The following is a 19,022-nucleotide window of genomic DNA, read 5'->3' as shown; positions in this document are numbered from 1 at the left end:
GTGAAACCAGTTTCAACAACCCTGAACTAAAACAACTAGAAATACTTGTAAAGAACAAAGGTTGCATGATGGCCAAAGGAGGTTTGATCCTCAGAAGATGAAGTGACAGAGGTCATGGTTATGTGATGTGAAACGGAGAAACGGATGCTGGTCTCCACTTCCCTCGCTGTGTACATACCTCGGATCATGCACTTGATTTAGTGAAGTTCTCATGTGGTCAAATTACATGAAGACATTCCTCTGAATCGCTGATATATTGACACTCTTCTTGATCCCGGATTCATTGACACTCTTCTTTATCCTTGATTCATTGACACTCTTCTCAATCCCTGATTCATAGACACTCTTCTTGATACCTGATTTGTTGACACTTTTCTTGACCCCTGGTTTGCCACTCTTGGCCTTTGGAAGGGTTAAGTAAGACCCGTGTGTTGAATTGAGAAACGTTTGTGTTGGTTTGTGATATTGGCCTTCTTGAAAGGTGTCGTTTATGAATTGTGGCCATAGAAATATGCATAATTATAAAATAGTGTGACTTGGGGAATCAAGAATGAAGCACTTCCATAGCTTTACTGTATGAACATTATCATGACTCCCAAATGTTGTTAACTCGAATGATCTAAAATGTTGTTTTGTTTTTTTGTTTTTCGTTTTCTAGCTTACCAAGGAGAAAGAACATGGAAAACTCAACCCTCGCCCAGGAAAGGTACGTCTCCACTGAATTAACGTCAAACAGAAACCATGTGCTTGTTCAGGTTGTGTTTGTTTTATGAGGAATACTGTCCGCACACTTTATCTCCTCTGTCCCACAAAAGCAAGATCACTAAATTAGGAATGTTACAATTCACTTCTTACACATCAAAGATCAGTTAGTAAAAATGTCTGTGATGGAAAGGAAAAAACTCAAACAATTAACTCTAATGAATGCTAATTTAAACCGCACATTTATTTAGCCTTTACCATGAGTCAGTTTAGCTAGCTTGTTTCTATGCAACTGGCATATTAGATTTAACCTTTGAAGGCTTTTATAAATGTTTATCTTAGATAGTAGTACAAAAAAAGCGATATAAATATTCACATAATTATTATGCCCTCAATAAGAAAACTTTCTTCTGACAAATGTACTTATTTTAAGTCGCTTTGGATAAAAGCGTCTGCTAAATGCCCCAAATCTAAATGTAACAAATTAAGGCTCCAACAATGTCAATTGTACCTGGCAGAGTTGGTGTCATTAGATTTACGTTCGTTGTCCCTCTTTCAATCTGTACAAACGAGGCCTCATGTCGCGGCATGATGCTCATTGTCTTAGCCCGCACATTTCTCACAGTTCTCCCGGAGCTCTTGAATGAAGAGCAACGTTTAGACAAACCACTCCCCCTCCACACCAGGGAGCTTCCCTTTGTTGTCCCTCTGATTCTGTGAACACCGGCTCATCTCGCCCCACTCGTTCCCCCAAAATGTCCCAACTCCCCCATGGAAATCGCTTTAACCTTTTGACGGGAACCTGTCGCATCTTGCCTAACCTTTAATGAAATCTTGTCTCACCCTGTGAAAGAGTCGGGCCAAGCTCCGCCATCAAATGTCAGGTGCATGAATAACTCTATGTGTTTTTTGTGAACTTCGCCCGGCTGTGTTATTACCCTAAATGTCAAGCGTGCTGCTGCCTGCCCAGTCGCTCCCAACGCATCCATCGGAGGACGGACTGCAGCGCTCAGATCGGGTGGGCGGGGCTTACATAAAAATTCCCGTCTGTGGTCTGTTTGGGCGGTAGACCACCCCCCCCCCCCCCCCCCCCCCCCCTATCTTCTTGGACGCTATAGTCAAATTTTGCGTTGTACGTCCTGCCCCCTCTAGCGCCCTCGCTTTGGATGTTATATGTCAGCGGTGTGGTTGAACATTCCGTCCCCACCGTTGTACTCTCTCTCAATCACACACTCTTCTATCTGTCAGAAGTCTGCTCCGGCTCACATGATTCAAAGGTCTTCATTATTGCCGTGCACAATTTGCATTTACTATTTCGAAGGAAAAAAATTGAAGAATTTGGATATACCAAAGTGAGCTCTCTCTTTCTCATTAACTCCCTCCTTCTCTCTCTCTTTTTATTTTTCTTTAAAATTTTATCAACGTCATTAGATATGTCATCCCTGCTCTTTGATTTTATCGCAGTGCTTACAAGAAAGAGGTGCCACCATGACCGTAAAAGCCTCCCACGGTATTTGAGCTTATAGGTCAAACATTGACTCATGGGATCGAACTTCCTTCGCAACTAGAACCCACCATACTGCTAACCTATTATTCATCTTTGCCCTTAAACTTGTAATTACAACACTGCGAACAAAAGCGTATGGTTGGTCGAGGGCTAGCTTGGCAGTGAACTCATTAACACATACCATGCAGCTAGCAGTCATCCTTGATCTTTAGCGATGCCGATAAGCTTGTCAGAGGTAACCCATTGTTCCTCGCCGGTTTGCTAAATGCCAGCTTGCTTAGCATTGACTAGCATGTGTGCTACTGCTAGCAGTCATCATTGACCTTTAACAATGTACCTGAACGTCTTACTCTTGTCATTATAACAGAGCTAGCTAGAGCTAAAGTAACGTCACTAGTTTGCTAAATGCCATCCCTTCACTTTTTTTTCTCACAATTATCTTCGTGACCCCGGGCTACCCTTTTCACCCATGTCACCGTGCCAACCCGGCCTTTCCATTGTGTATAATTGATGTATTAGTTTTCAACGAGGGATATTTGCATGACATTTGAGATACAGGGGGTGTCTGCATGTAAAACAAGTCTGGTTTCCAAAAACTGATTCACAATGGGGCCAGAGGATAGTTAAAACATCTTTGTGTATGCATGTTCACATATATATATATTACATATTACATATTAAGCTCAATGTATCACTTTTTTAGCCCAAAGCACCCTTGGTCACCCATTGTCTAAAGATATGAGATAATGTACAATAAACGACAAAAAAATTGCATGAAAGAAAGAAAGCACCGTGGTTGCCTATTAAACGCATACATAATTTTAGCATATGCATCATGGATTATTTCATCACGTTCCCTTGAACGCGTCTACGCCCTGTCGTGCTGACTGTCAGTATGGAATGAGTTTGAGAAAACTCGTCCTTGATTGGTTGGGTTGACTAATTACAGACGACAACACATCTGCGGCAACATCTCATGAATGTTGTCATGCTCTTTCTTATGGGTTTACGATTGTGTTTCTCTCTGTCTCTTTGGCTAAGAACGCGTGTTAAACTTGAAACAAAGTGAGCATGTTAGGTGATGCGATGGAAACATGGGGATTCTAATGTCCACACACATCTTTTGTGTGTTGGTTATATCAATGGTTATGATATTAATGTAATGGAGATGTCAGAGTAACTGTATGACGTATTGGTATCAATGTGTGTGTGTGTGTGCTTGTGTGTGTGTGTGTGTGTGCACAGATCTTCATCTACGACCAGCCGGGTATGTGCGGTCAGAGGATCGAGGTGCGCAGCGACGTGGTGGACGCCACCGCCTGGGACCTGCAGGAGACCATCTCTATCAGGGTGGTGCGCGGAGGGTGAGAGACACACACCACACCACACACTCTCGCTCTCCTCTCTCCTCCTTCACTCTTCTCTCCTGTCTATCGGTCTCTCTCTCTCTCTCTCTCTCTCTCTCTCTCTCTCTCTCTCTCTCTCTCTCTCTCTCTCTCTCTCTCTCTCTCGTCTGTATCTCTCGTCTGTATCTCTATCTCTCGTCTGTATCTCTCTTCTCCTTCTCTCTATCTCTCGTCTGTATCTCTCTTCTCCTTCTCTTTCTCTCTCTCTCTCGTCTGTATCTCTCTTCTCCTTCTCTTGTCTGTATGCATCTCTCTCTCTCTTCTCCTTCTCTGTATGCATCTCTCTCTCTCTTCTCCTTCTCTGTCTCACTGTGTTTTTCGGTCTCTTGTCTGTCTGCCTCTTTTGCTCATATTTCATATTCATTCGATCGTGCATCGCGGTTGGAACAGATTTCGAACAGTACGTCCTGAAATAGGTGGAGGAACCTGCTCCACAGAGCCTCTGCGATCCACACCCGTCTCTCAAACCTCATCTGCATGTTCATCCTTAACATCCCTTCACAGCGGACCACACTTATTACTTATCCAAGCCCAGGTCTGTCATCTGGGATCAGCCCATCAATCATAGACCACATGCTGCCAAACTCCTCGGTCATTGACACAAAAGGATTTCAGCGCCCTCGCGTGTTTCACTGAAACGCACGCACGTGCACAATTGTCCATCCCCTGCATGCCAATGCACACACGTCCAGCACCCGTGCACACTCGTCCGGTACTCGCCCACACACACACACACACACACACACACACACACACACACACACACACACACACACACACACACCGTTGTGCATCAGCCACCAATGCCGTGCACCCAACTCACATTCCTGCACACACGCTGCCTCGTGAACTAGCACCCCACGAAGCCGCGCATGGCAACATGCCCGAGAGTGCACGGCAACATGCCAGAGAGTGCACGGCAACATGTTCTGAACGGCTTGTCAAACAAAGCGTAGAATCTAATCCCTGGACTCAAACATATTGGTTTGAGTCACCTTTTATTTAATTCCATCAGCATGAGGATTATGATGATAATGATCGTAATGAAGTGGTTAGGGCTGATATTATTCATATCCTCAGTTTTTAAGCATACCTCCACTGCGTTCGCTGACATGTGTTGTAATGTGTGTAGTGTGTGGACATGCTGCTGTTCAATCTATCTCTCACTCGACACAGCCGAAAGGAAAAAGCTCCACCTACTGGAATATAGCGTAGATTGATAGCTATTCTATTCTATTAAATTCTATTCTATTCTATTATACCACATGAACAACACATATTTTTGAATAATCAGCTGATAAGACGTGCTAGCTTATTAATTATAATAATCTTGCATCTTAACAGTTTAGCATGCTAACCACTTCAATAAAATGCCTTTTATTGAGGCTGCATTGTCCAATACCAGTTTAGCCATATCAATGGACCTGTCAGTTTGCTGATTCAATCAGACAGATCTTTGTTTTGACGAGTCTTCCATTGGGATGAAACGGAGGGTGAAATCTAGAGATATAATGGACAGATGTCTGTCCCTGTGCCAAGCCCTACATTTCTGCTACACAGGCTAATTTATGCAAGCAATACGTCTGCAAATCTACCACGCATAGGGTTTTACATCGGGAAACTACACTTCAACGAAGTGTATGAAATAAAATATTATTTAAAAGAGAATAGCAGAGATACATTTGAGAGGTAGATCCCTAAATTATGATTCATTCTTTAATTTGAAGAAACTGAAAGAGGTCATTCTTAAACTTAACGCTTTAGTTCAGCTTTCTTCAGGAAGATTTATTTAAATGAAATAAAGATAACAAGATGTAGGCTAAACAAAATAAGATATGGTTAATAAAAAGTAATACAATAGAACATGAATGAGTCTATTTTTTGAGGGAGGTGGAACAGAAACAGTGAGACATGTGCACACAGATACTTGGTCCCTGGTGCACACAACACACACATACAAACAGACACAGACACGCACACAAATACAACACACACGCACCCATAGACAAGACACACACACTCACAAAGACACCACACACAAAGACAACATACACACTCACATAGCACATAGACAAACGCACACTGACTCACAAAACACAGACACACACACACAGACAAAACATACACACACCCACACACACATAAACCCAGACACACGCACACACACACACACAGACACACAGACACACAGACACACACAGACAAAACACAGACAGACAAACACACAAACCCTCAGGCCTTAATTTCTTGCCGCAGCTTGTCGCCTGGTTTCCGTCTTCTCTATTCAGTGTGTTGTGATCAAACGGTGGCAGATGTTGGCCCCGGGCCCCTCCACAGGGCCCCTGCGTGTCTTACAGTTACAGAGAGCTTCAGTGTAGAACGGTGTGCCAATCACACGGGAGCGCTCTGTTTGTCTGGGACGCAGACCTTTAGATAGATAGATAGATAGATAGATAGATAGATAGATAGATAGATAGATAGATAGATAGATAGATAGATGAGAACTTCATTTCATCTCATACATGAGGAATTCAGTTGTAACTGCAGCCCATGGAACATTAAAAGATACCATACGTAACAGTTAGTGGGACCAACAGCGAAATATCTCGTCAAACCAAGGTGTTTTGTGTTTCCTGCTGTGAGACGAGGTTACATTTTATTTGATTGTATTGATTAGTTCACCTTTATTAGCTAACCTCGGACCTCAAGCCTAGCACTCTCTCTGATTTGCTGCTTCTCCTACACTCCCTCTGATTGGCTGCTGCTCCTACACTCTCTGATTGGCTGCTTCTCCTCACTCTCTCATTGGCTGCTTCTCCTAAACTTTTTCTGATTGGCTGCCACTCCTACACTCTCTCTGATTGGCTGCCATTCTACAATCTCTCTGATTGGCTGCCTTTCCTACACTCTCTCTGATTGGTTGATTCTCCAACCCTCTCTCTGATTGGCTGCCTCTCCTTACACTCTCTCTGATTGGCTGCCTCTCTTCCCCAGGTGGGTGATGTACGAGAAGCCCAACTTCAAGGGGGAGAAGGTGGCCCTAGACGAGGGCGACCTGGAGCTCACCTGCCCCTTCATGTGCCCTGAGGAGGAGGAGGTGGTGAAGGAGGTGCAGCCGGAGAGCGCCAAGCAGAACGGGGTCGAGGCTAACGGAGAGCAAAACGGCGAGCAGAACGGCTCGCCAGCCAGGAAGTTCATCATCGGCTCTCTGAGGAGAAGCGTCAGGGTAACTTCACAATAAAAGTACCGTTGGTTGTCGTTGTTTTTCGTTGATGTAGCCGTCACCTTTGGAAGTGTTTTACTCTCAGGTTTATTAATTAAAAGGTGTACGTATGCAAACCAGTGATAGGATACACACATATAAGGCAAACAAACTGCAAATAACCACATCTAAGAGCTTACAAACCACATGAATAAGTATACAAATGTTACAAATGTTATTTTGTCATTTTTATCATGAATTGGCCTCATAGTCTTTGGTGCATTTGTGTATTGCATCATTTTACTACTGGTAAAATACATTTTATAACGTCAAAAGCTAGCTGAGGGGATTGCTTCACTGTTTTCCCTCTCTTTTGGTGTCCTATGAAAACAAACCATGGAGAGGAAATTTTCTGTTGCAGTGTAGTGCGCCCTAGTGTTTGCTGGAGGTATTGACTGGAATAAATCTTGCAATATCCACCCCCCCCCCCCCCCCCCCCCCCCCCCCCCACAAAAACAAAGGTCTGCAAGCAATAGTCTAAAAAACAACTTGACAGTGTGCAGAGTAGCTAAAGTGATAATTAAATTTGATTATTAATTGCTGTTTTGCATTGCAAGAGGTACTAAAACCTCTAAAGAGAAAAGAAATTGCAATAAATAAAGCATGTATTCCCACCCGCCCCTGTCGGTTAACGCACACTCTTATTGTTTACCTCTCAAAGCTGCTTCAACACCTTAAGGAGCCATCTGCCATAATAAAAGTATCTTTAACGTGTTCACTCTAACTTCACGCTCTTATTTCTGCGCCCCTCCAGGACTACAGCGTTCCGGAGATCAGCCTGTTCCCGGAGGAGAACGCCGAGGGGAAGAAGGTGACGTTCCGGGACACGACCGAGGACGCCCGCATCTTCGGCTTCCCTGTGAAGGCCACCTCCATCATCATCAATGCAGGCTTGTGAGTCCCCAGGCGGGCCAATGTTAGAGACCTTTTAGTCACGTTTAGTGACTAAAAGTGACACACATACTTTAGTGACACACATACTTTAGTGACATGACGTTGTCGGTCTTTTCACATGCCCGTCGTCAGCTATGAGGTCCAGAAGCAGCATTGCCAGATTGGGTCCGATTTCCAGCCCAATCTGGCAACCCTGGCTGCAGTACACTGCAGCCAGGGTTGCCAGATTGGGCTTGAAATCGGACCCAATCTGGCAACACTGCCCAGAGTTCCAGACTTCTGTCATTTTTGACGAGATAAAAAAGAAAAATCCTGACCTCAACTGTATAAAAAAATCTGACATTGAGAAAATCTCAGAGATGAGAAGATACTAAATCCAGTTGAGATTTGTCACTTTGTGTCCGCAGTGTATGACGTCTCTTGGTGAGCCCAAAGTGTTTATGGAGTTATAAAGTACACTTTCCACTGTCTGCCACTTTCTATCTGACTCCTAGCAAAGTAGCTCAGCAGTTAATGAGTTAATCATAGATAGGAATAACGCTGTTGACACACCGACAGTGAGCCAGCTTAGCGGTTGATTGCCTTTGTAAGATAAGGCGACAAGGGATAGAAATAAAAAAACCAAATGGATTAAGATAAACTCCTTTCATCAGCACAATCATTTTTTCAAACATTAAATATAACCTCAACGATCATAAAAGTTGTATAAGAAGGCAGAAGATAACTTAAACATAGAACGCAGACATGACCTGAGGCTTCTGAAGTGAATGAGAATATGAATATTGACCATTATCTATGCAGGTAATATGTGTGTATTAGGTACGCCTGTATCATATGAACAGTCTGTGTGTGTCTTCTCTCCAGGTGGCTGGTGTATGCGGAGCCCTTCTTCCAGGGCGTGCCACGGGTGCTGGAGGTGGGGGGGTTCAGCAACCCCGCGGCCTGGGGCGTGGAACAGCCCTACGTGGGCTCGCTGCACCCGCTCAAGATAGTAAGCCTGGCTCCGCCCCCCTGACCTCCGCCCGATCCCATGTCATATTTACCGTTCACTGTTTAGTCGGTTAGACGTTTTTCCCTAAGCCACTCTCCGTCTGTTGTCATTCAGGAGCGGCAGACACACACTACCTCACTTACTCATACACACACACTCACACCTTCTCTCACACACACACACACACACACACACACACACACACACACACACACACACACACACACACACACACACACTAACACTAACACACACACACACACACACACACAGTGTAAGGTGATAGGTGCATTTTGGGGTCCGCAGAAGTGTGAATTGGGTTAAGTTGGTGTTCGTAGAGGTGATGATGATTATGATGGTAGTGCTGGTTTTCATAAGGGCCTTGGTTGTAGGAATAAACAAGTTGTTTTCATTTCCTGACAGGGTGAACCAAGAGTGGAAACTATTGACGAACCAAAGGTGAGGATATCCCCCCTTAGGAACACTAATTCATACAAATATTAATACTGTAACTAATGTTACTAGTAATACTTCTACTATTCTACCACTGCTAGCTACATCTTTTCAGTAATAACTACAATAAGCATATGCAAGCAAACAATAAGTAATAATATGTCTGCATCACACCCAAAATATATTCATAAAACTTGTTATACCTGTTTTAAGACTGTGATACCCATCACAAGTCGTCTAAAATAAATTGCATTAGACTCACCATTGTGAATGTCCCCCTCCTCCATGTCTCCAGATCATTCTCTACGACAAGCCGTACTTCTCGGGTAAATCCCGCACCATCCACGGCTCCTTGAAGAACTTCATGACGCGCACGGACAACCAGCAGACCGCCTTCATGTACAACGCCGGCTCCCTCAAAGTCCAGGGGGGAATGTGAGTCTTTTTTTTAAATAACTACCTTAAATGGGTCCTATTGTCCCACCAGGTGAGAGTCTGATTGGCTGTTACATGCTGTTTGAAAATCTGCGTCTTCCTGTTCCTTAGTGACATCACAAGTGGGAGTGTCAACCCAGATGTATTACATTAATATTTAATTGAGGGCATTAGGCAGACGCTTCTATCTAGATCAACTTACAATAAGTACATTTGAAAAAATATATCGCTGTCGGTACAGTAAGGATGTTATATATATATACATATATAAACATATATACTGTATATAAAGATGTTTGAAGCATAGATAAGCAACATTTGCTACAGTCCACTGCGTAGGCTGGTAGACTGATTTAGCGACACACGTCTAGGTGGACACGCCCACCATGGTCAGTGTGTGGCCGAGTTCCTGATTCTTGTTTGTGATAGGTTGCCCCCAACCAATCAGAACAGTTGAGGTCGATTTAAACTAAACGCAAGCGATCGACTTACTCAAGCCGATAACTAACAAACAGCATTAATCAACACAGTAGCTGCCGTGCTAATGACACCATGAGGACAGTGCCTAGTGTGCGTTCGTTTTCTAAGCCGTCGTGTCTCTGCCCCCTTTCCCCAGCTGGGTGGGGTTCGAGAAGGAGGGGTTTCGCGGCCACCAGTACCTCCTGGAGGAAGGGGACTACCAGGACTGGCGGGTATGGGGGGGCTGCAACGCAGAGATGCGCTCCGTCAAGGTCATCCGAGCGGTGAGTACGACCTCCACGCCCTCCATCCGCTGATAAGCCCAGCGTGTCGAGCCAGCGGTGAATGAATCCCCTTAATAGTGGGGATTCATTCACCCCCACTGAATCCCCTTAAACAGGGGTTTGAACTACAGGGGGTACACAGAATTGTTTCGTTTTTTATTCACCCAATAGAACTGAATGTTCATGATTACGCTGCCGATTATACACGCATACATTATTTATGTTTATTTCATAAATTGTTCTCCCCACGAATGTTTTATGCCGTTGAAGGGGGTACTCGGCTGACTAAATATCTTAGAGGAGGTACACTAGGAGAACAATGTTGAGAACCACTGGTCTAGTGGTTAAGGGCGGCAGTAGCTCAGGTAGAGCGGGTTGGCTGGTAACCGCGAGGTTGCTAGTTCGATCCCCGGCACCTCCGAGTGTCGAGGTGTCCCAGAGCAAGACGCCTCACCCTGGCTGCTCCTGGCTAGCTGGCAGTCGCCTTGCACGGTTGACTGTGCCGTCGGTGTGTGAATGTGTGTGTGAATGTGTGTGTGAATGGGTGAATGTTAGGAAATATTGTGAAATAAAGCGTTTGTGGGGGCCACTGGTTAGATAGGCGCGGTATAAACGCAGTCCATTTGTCATTTACAATAGTAGACTGATCGTCCACCTCTCTCGGCATGTGACCCCGGTTCAGCGCGTGTCTGACCTCTGACCTTTGACCCCCCCGGCCCCCCCCAGGACCTGACCGAGCCCATGCTGGTGATGTTCGAGCAGCCCGAGGATGAGGAAGCGGATGAGGAGAACAGCTTCGAGGTGACGGAGGCCATCCCTGACGTAGCCACCTTCCAGTACAAGACCACCACCCGCTCCATCAGCGTGCTGTCCGGGGCGTGAGTACCTCCTCCTCGTCCCGCCTGCTCCCCCTTTCTGGTTCCTAGACGTTTAGTCCTTTCTTTGTTTCTCCTTTACATGTGGCAGTGTAGCTGAATTTGTTCAGCATGTCTCTCCCCAAAAAAACGTTGTAACTTAGAACTTTTTTGACCACACAAAATGGTCAAAAAGATAAAAATGTTTCAATCTTAAATAAAATCCAGATATGTATCCAGCTGTTCTGCCCTTTCTATAAAACATTAAATAGCAAAAAATAAATAAAAATCGATTATGTTAATTCTTTGATCGTTTGACGCTAAAATCGAAATCGCGATCAACATTTTCATTAATCGCCCATCCATACAGTGTAGGAAGATTGTTTTGTTGTCGAAGAGGTTATGGGTTTGATTCCTTATGCCCACAGTCTCCCTGTAGGCCACCTTGAGCAAGACCCTAACCCCTACCTGCTTACCCCTATTCACTGAGCTGCCTTTGAGGAAAAGGTTTGATAGACGAGTGAATGGCTGAACAGTTTGTTAGTTTGTCTGATGTGTTAGACATATTCAGTGATCAGTGAGTCCAAGAATAAGCTGTTCTGAAATCCAAGTCCCATGTCTGAGTTCAAAAGCACCCGTTATCTCCTCGGATACCAGGCCAAGCCGCCCTCCGGCCTTCGTGATGACTTTTAACCGCTGTCCTTAACGATGACCTTTAACCTTTACCCCTCTCCTCCAGCTGGGTGGCCTACTCCCACGTGGACTTCTCTGGGAACCAGTACATCCTGGAGAAAGGCTTCTACAACAACAGCGCTGACTGGGGGTCCGAGGACAACATCATCTGCTCCATCCAGCCCATCCTACTGGTCAGTACCGCTCACGCCTGGATACTCCTGGCAAACCCTGTTGCCTGGTTACAGAATACACAGTTACCTGGTAACGGCGTACACTGTTGCCCGGTTACGAAATACACTGTTGCCCGGTTACGGATGACACTGTTGCCCGGTTACGGATGACACTGTAGCTTGGTTATGGATGACACTGTTAGTTGGTTACGGATGACACCGTTGCCTGGTTACGAAGTACACTTTTGCAAAGTTATTATGTACGCTGTTGCCTGGTAACGGTTGAGACTGCTGCCTGGTTATGGACTACACTGTTGCCTAGTTACAGAGCACACTTTTGCCTAGTTTCGGATGACACTTGCATGGATATGTCCTTCTGTAGGCCCCACACTGACACTGATGATTTGGTTTCACATTCAGATGAACGTGAATATATATACGTCCATAATCCAGAAATATGTTAATCTCTTTCATATATGTGTTCTGTTGCTTTAGGCTCCATCTGAGGGTTCAAAGGCTAGGAATGAGGTAAGACACTCGCACACATTCGGCGATACACGTTCTCCACCAGTGGGGGGCACTTTTGGGCAGTTCATGTTTCTTTAATGCCCAGTAAACCCCCCGTCCCCGGCAGAACAGAGAGATGACTGATGGTTTCTGTCTCAGGTGGTGCTGTACTCTCAGCCAAACTTCAACGGGAACGTGGAGACCTTCAACCTGAACCAGCTGGTCGTCCCCGACAAGGTCCTGGTCAAGTCCTGCCGCACGCTGGGCGGAGGGTGAGACGCTGTTCTGTTACCGTAGCAACACAAGGAGGAGAGGGCGGAAGGGGCCAGACGGAGAGATAGATAAACAGACAGACATGCAGACATACAGACCCGTTGCAAACCAGAAAAGTTTATGCAAGTTTATAGTGAAGGTTTGTCGAAAAGGCCTGAAAAATGGGCTGTTTTGGAGATTGCCGAGATAATGAATACCTATGCTAACTAACTGTGTGTGTGTGTGTGTGTGTGTGTGTGTGTGTGTGTGTGTGTGTGTGTGTGTGTGTGTGTGTGTGTGTGTGTGTGTGTGTGTGTGTGTGTGTGTGTGTGTGTGTGTGTGTGTGTGTCCCCAGCTGGGTGCTGTACGAGGGTAAGGACTACACAGGGAACCAGTGCGTGCTGTCTGAAGGGGAGTACCCCAACCTGTTCAGCATGGGCTGCCAGCCCAACTTCACCGTCTGTTCGCTGAGGGCCATACCGCTGGTGAGACCCCCACCCACCGGCCCCCCCGCCCTCCTACCTGTCTGTCTGCTTCAACCCAGCTGCCTCCAGCCCACTGACCCCTTTCCCCCACCCATTTTATTTTCTTCACTTTTTGTTTGCACTATTTTCTCAGTAACATCCTTCACTCACTCTCTCTTTCTCACACAACGGTCATGACTCACACTCTCTCTCTCTCTCGCTCACTCACTCACTCACTCACTCACTCACTCACTCACTGACTCACTCACTCACTCACTCACTCACTAAAGTTATTTCTCTCTCACTCTCTCACTAAAGTTATTTCCCTCGCCCTCTCTCTCTCTCTAACACCACGGTCATGTCTCTCGCCCTCTCTCTCTCTCTAACACCACGGTCATGTCTCTCGCCCTCTCTCTCTCTCTAACACCACGGTCATGTCTCTCGCCCTCTCTCTCTCTCTAACACCACGGTCATGTCTCTCGCCCTCTCTCTCTCTCTAACACCACGGTCATGTCTCTCGCCCTCTCTCTCTCTCTAACACCACGGTCATGTCTCTCGCCCTCTCTCTCTCTCTAACACCACGGTCATGTCTCTCGCCCTCTCTCTCTCTCTAACACCACGGTCATGTCTCTCGCCCTCTCTCTCTCTCTAACACCACGGTCATGTCTCTCGCCCTCTCTCTCTCTCTAACACCACGGTCATGTCTCTCGCCCTCTCTCTCTCTCTAACACCACGGTCATGTCTCTCGCCCTCTCTCTCTCTCTAACACCACGGTCATGTCTCTCGCCCTCTCTCTCTCTCTAACACCACGGTCATGTCTCTCGCCCTCTCTCTCTCCAGATCTTCTCCATGCCCTCCATCTCCTTGTTCAGTCTTGAGTGTCTGGAGGGGAAGGAGATCACGACGGACTTGGAGATGTCCGACCTCATAGCCCAGGGCTTCAACAACCACTTCCTGTCTGTCCGCGTCAACTCTGGCTGGTGCGTTAGAGTGTGTGTGTGTGTGTGAGTGGGTGTGAGAGTGTTAGTTTTAGTGTTATTGTCTGTGGCCATGTGGATTGATCTCTGTGTGTGTGTGTGTGTGTGTGTGTGTGTGTGTGTGTGTGTGTGTGTGTGTGTGTGTGTGTGTGTGTGTGTGTGTGTGTGTGTGTGTGTGTGTGTGTGTGTGTGTGTGTGTGTGTGTGTGTGTGTGTGTCTAGATGTATATCGGCATTAATGATGTAGAGCTAATTGTTAGTTTAAAAACAGTCAGTTATACTCATAGTTAATTCATCGTTAACAATTAATTCAGTATACTTATATTCAATCAGTAGACTGATTAAATAGTATACTGTTTACTCTACTAACTACCACTGTCGCCATTGTGTGTAGCTGGGTGCTGTGTGAGTACAGTCACTACAGGGGGCGCCAGTTCCTCCTGGAGCCCATCGAGATCACCAACTGGCCCAAGTTCAGCTCGCTGGAAACCGTGGGCTCCATGTACCCCGTCCAACATGTGAGTGAACCTGAACCCTAAAAAGTGTGTTAGCAGTCATTAACCGCTAGCTTCCGACCGCTCCTTAGCAGTGCGTTTCCATGTGTTTTCCATGGCAAGATTCGACTTAACATTGCATTCCAACTGTGGCGTTATAAATATAGCATTAGCATTGTAAATGTAGCGAACTGTAGTGTAGCGTAGTATATATATATATAAACTATAACGTAACTAACATAAAGTAGTCTTGTAAATGTACCGTAGATTAACGTAAAATATATATATATAAACTAGGGCTGTCAGTTAAACGCGTTATTAACGGCGTTAACGCAATCCAATTTTAACGGCGTTCATTTTTTTATCGCGCGATTAACGCACATTCATATAAAAAATAAAAAAAGTTTTTTATTTTTTTTCTTTGGCTCAAAACAAAGAAGCAGTAGCCTGACTGCTATGTTCAAGGCAGTATGTTTGTATGTTCGTCGTTTAATCGCACTATAGGCATTTTTTTGTATCTTCCTGTTTTGATCAGTATATGCCAATGTTGTTATCAATAAAAAAACATTTGCACAAGGCAAGCCGATGCACTTCTCCATGTTGATAAGAGCATTACAATTAGAACAATTAATGGGACAAAGAAATCAAGGGATATTTAGCATAGAAAAAAGATTTGCGATTAATTCCAATTAATCGTGAGTTAACTATGACAATAATGCGATTAATCCCGATTAAATATTTTAATCGCTTGACAGCCCTAATATAAACTATATACAAAAATGATAACAATCTTTGGCCTATCTATCCACCCGGCAGTTGGTTATACCCCCAACAACACCACAATCCAATCTCATGCAGCCTCAACAATAAGTGACAAGTTGTTGTTGTTGTTTCTTTTTATCTTTCGGGACCTCAGCGGCGGCGGTTCTTCCGCGTGAAGAACAAGGAGCACGGCAGCTTCCTGTGTCTGCACGGCGGCCTGGAGGAGATGAAGCCCGGCCGCGTGGTGGTCGCTAAGGAGCCCGAGCACGGCAGCGACATCTGGTTCTACGACGACGGCTTCATCAAGAACAAGGTAGGGGAGGGAGGAAGAGCAGGAGGAGGAGGAGGAGGAGGATGGGAGGGGAGGAGGAGGAGGAGGAGGAGGAAAGGAGAGTGCCCCAATACCCTAAATGTAAATGTAGGAGAGGAGGAGCAGAAGGGGGAGGAGAGGAGTAGGGGTGAGGAGGAGGAGGAGGAGACTTATTCACCTTCTTGTTTCGCGGCCATCCTGGTTCCATCTTTGTCCTGAACGCTAGCTGGTTGGGGGGGGGGGGTAACTACGTGTGGAGCCAAAATAACCGTCATACATGACCAAGGCCCACGGTCTGTAACCAATAGCAACAGACCGGAACATTCCAGAATCCAGACCCTGTACAGCTGGTTTCCAACCGTACACGTGTGATACTGACCTACTCCTCTCCCGCCCCCCCCCCCCCCCCCCCCCAGGTGGCAACCACCATGAGTCTGCAGGTGATGGGCACGGTGGAGGCGGGCTCCAAGGTGGTGCTCTGGACGGAGACCCGCCAGCCCCTGCAGACCTGGTCGGCGCCCATGAAGGGCCGCATCCCCAGCCTCACCTTCCCCGACATGGTGCTGGACGTCAAAGGTAACTGTGGTTCCTGAGCAGCTAGCTTTATGTTTAAAATGGCCCCTTTAGCTTGGCGAGCTCTAGCTTAGCTTAGTGTTTTGAAAATAATTTATCCTACTCTATTTTTTGTAAGAAATGTATTTTGATAAGGTCCTCTTAGGGGCTGATTTTACCTATACATGATTGCACCTCAGTTTTGGTTACCGCCTTTATATTGTTGGACAACAAAGTTGTCCAACCTTGTTGGACAACAAAGTCCCCTTGTTGTTTGAGGCCGAACTGTTTTTTTGATTCCGCAAACGTAAAAACAATAATCTTTGTCTTCCTATAGGATGAAAAACTAACGTAACCCCAATCCCTCTGTCTTCCTATAACATAAAAAATTAACCTAACCCCACCCCTCTATCTTCCTATAGGAGAAAAAACTAACGTAACCCCAATCCCTCTGTCTTCCTATAACATAAAAAACTAACCTAACCCCACCCCTCTATCTTCCTATAGGAGAAAAAACTAACATAACCCCACCCCTCTGTCTTCCTATAGCATAAAAAACTAACATAGCCCCACCCCTCTGTCTTCCCATAGGAGGAAAAACTAACATAACCCAATCCCTCTGTCTTACTATAGGATGAAAAAAACGAACGTAACCCACCCCCTTTGTCTTCCTATAGGATGTGAAGCTAACGTAACCCCGCTCCCTCTGTCTCCCTATAGGTGGAAAGTCTTACGACAAGGACTATGTGGTGATACTGCCAGAGAACGAAGAGCGAGCCAGCCAGCATTGGCAGCTGGAGTTGCTATAACAATCTTAACTGCCACCATTCACCATCCCCTAATCTCCAACCATTTGAACAGTACAGACCAAACGGTATCGTTCCGGAATATTCCCCAGACGTTCTCGAGAAACATCCCCATTGCCTTGCGCTATGATGTAATGAATTCCGGATCAACGGTCTTCTGTGAACAGCCTTTCCATGTGTGACTCTACAAGGGACCGTTGGGAAGACCGGGACGTCACTTTACCTCTGCATCTTCAGCATGTATGAAGATCTTCATCTTCATACATGCTTCCATCTCCACGTCATTCCTTCAACTTACTACTGCTTCGATGTATTGATACTGCTTCTACTCAAGCTGTAGCGATAACACTCTACGAAGATCACTTTATGAAGATCTTAATGAGAACTGAGCTAGCTGCTGTTCAGGTCGGAACGGAGTCCTGCTGGGTAATCCGAAGAAGTGAGATGTTTGTGAGGAAGTGTCATGCTCTGAAGTACTTCAACTTCAACCTTAACAGAACTGTAGTTGGCCGCCACCATACAGAGAAAACGCACTGCTTCAGGTCACACCACTGCCAACGTATGGAAAAACAGGTCAAATTAGACAAAGGTCAAAAAGTAGATTTGAAAAAGTGTATTTTTGTGTGGATGTGTTTTTGTATGCTGTACAGATTTCCACTGCTCCTCTTATTTGTAACTGTGGTTCACTCTATCTATCTTCTCAACGGAAGTATAAATACACATATATAAAGAAATTATAAATATATTTACAAACTAGGCAGTAAAAGATCAGACAACGGCCAAAGTGAATCTGGGTGTTAATCGATTTTTCTGCTAAGAGTTCTATGCAAATCCCGTAACTTTGGGTACTTCACAGTTGAACCAAATAGAGTTGTAGGTACTTTAACTCCGGGTGAACCTGTGTTTTTAATACTTCACGTATTTAACAAGAGCTAAATTGGTACGGCTATGAATGAAGCCTTAAATACTGTGGATTGCCGTTTGAAAGTATTTTTTATAGTCTGTTTTTATTTGGTCTTGGACGACTTTTGTCACAGGCACTGTAGTAGGACCACTGTAGTTCAGACATTTTGCAAGGCCTCTTCTCCTGGGTTTTCTGATCTCGTAGGTATTTTCAGACTGTTTAATTAATTTGGATGTAAAAGTCTGTTGTTTTGTTTTGTCATTGTTTAAAACTGCTGTTTCATACTATATAAAATATACATATGTGTAAAATGTAATATAAGAGGGTGTGGTTTTACGGAAAAAAATGAATAAAAATGTCTTAAAGAATCTTAACTGAAGGAGGTGTTGAATGTTGTACATTTATCGGTTAGTGGGGGATTTTTCATAATTTCAACAGTTTGTCAACCATATCAGGACTAGACAATTCATGGCCAGGGATCCGGAAGGAATGTTTCTTGTTCTCTGGTGACTTCATTTATGACAGCACTTTGAAGCACTCCCAACCTGTTATCAATAGAATTGATAGCATTCCAACCAATGACAATGGTCCTTGGTTGTCACGTTATTGCCCACTAACATTCCAACCAAAGTTGAAATGACGAGTTGAAATGGTCTTTAACTTTTTGTAAATTTCTACTCAAGATGTATTCAACCGTTATTAAATATAAATGCAATGACAAAGTACCAAAAAGGCAATGCTTTTTTATTCTGCTTAAACGTAAATACAAATATTGAAATTTCATGTGTCCTATCCAATGATGGAATGTATTATACTTTGGGAATTTTGTCGGAGTAAAACTACTTTAGCTTATTTGTAAAACATGCATTAATGGACTAAAAATGTCCCAAAGAAGAAACAAAA

General features: G+C 44.9%; 1 protein-coding gene across 1 annotated transcript in view; it reads left to right on the top strand.

Moving 5' to 3' along the window:
- crybg2 (crystallin beta-gamma domain containing 2) overlaps nucleotides 1-18,498 on the top strand; it is a 54,184-nt gene extending 35,686 nt beyond the window's left edge. Inside the window, exons 7-24 of the mRNA XM_030347394.1 lie at nucleotides 659-706; nucleotides 3,455-3,573; nucleotides 6,610-6,841; nucleotides 7,632-7,771; nucleotides 8,636-8,762; nucleotides 9,186-9,221; nucleotides 9,511-9,650; nucleotides 10,267-10,393; nucleotides 11,120-11,271; nucleotides 11,987-12,113; nucleotides 12,588-12,620; nucleotides 12,759-12,871; nucleotides 13,207-13,336; nucleotides 14,156-14,295; nucleotides 14,686-14,809; nucleotides 15,702-15,860; nucleotides 16,274-16,433; nucleotides 17,130-18,498. Coding sequence (XP_030203254.1) covers nucleotides 659-706; nucleotides 3,455-3,573; nucleotides 6,610-6,841; nucleotides 7,632-7,771; nucleotides 8,636-8,762; nucleotides 9,186-9,221; nucleotides 9,511-9,650; nucleotides 10,267-10,393; nucleotides 11,120-11,271; nucleotides 11,987-12,113; nucleotides 12,588-12,620; nucleotides 12,759-12,871; nucleotides 13,207-13,336; nucleotides 14,156-14,295; nucleotides 14,686-14,809; nucleotides 15,702-15,860; nucleotides 16,274-16,433; nucleotides 17,130-17,218 — 2,196 coding nt within the window. The 3' untranslated portion in view covers nucleotides 17,219-18,498. The remainder of the gene's footprint in view (nucleotides 1-658; nucleotides 707-3,454; nucleotides 3,574-6,609; nucleotides 6,842-7,631; nucleotides 7,772-8,635; nucleotides 8,763-9,185; nucleotides 9,222-9,510; nucleotides 9,651-10,266; nucleotides 10,394-11,119; nucleotides 11,272-11,986; nucleotides 12,114-12,587; nucleotides 12,621-12,758; nucleotides 12,872-13,206; nucleotides 13,337-14,155; nucleotides 14,296-14,685; nucleotides 14,810-15,701; nucleotides 15,861-16,273; nucleotides 16,434-17,129) is intronic.
- Nucleotides 18,499-19,022: the final 524 nt, after the last annotated feature.

The sequence above is a fragment of the Gadus morhua genome, chromosome 22 (assembly GCF_902167405.1).
Source record: "Gadus morhua chromosome 22, gadMor3.0, whole genome shotgun sequence".
Classification (NCBI taxonomy): domain Eukaryota; kingdom Metazoa; phylum Chordata; class Actinopteri; order Gadiformes; family Gadidae; genus Gadus; species Gadus morhua.
Note: the sequence above shows the minus strand (reverse complement) of the source record. Positions and strands in the feature narration are given on the sequence as shown.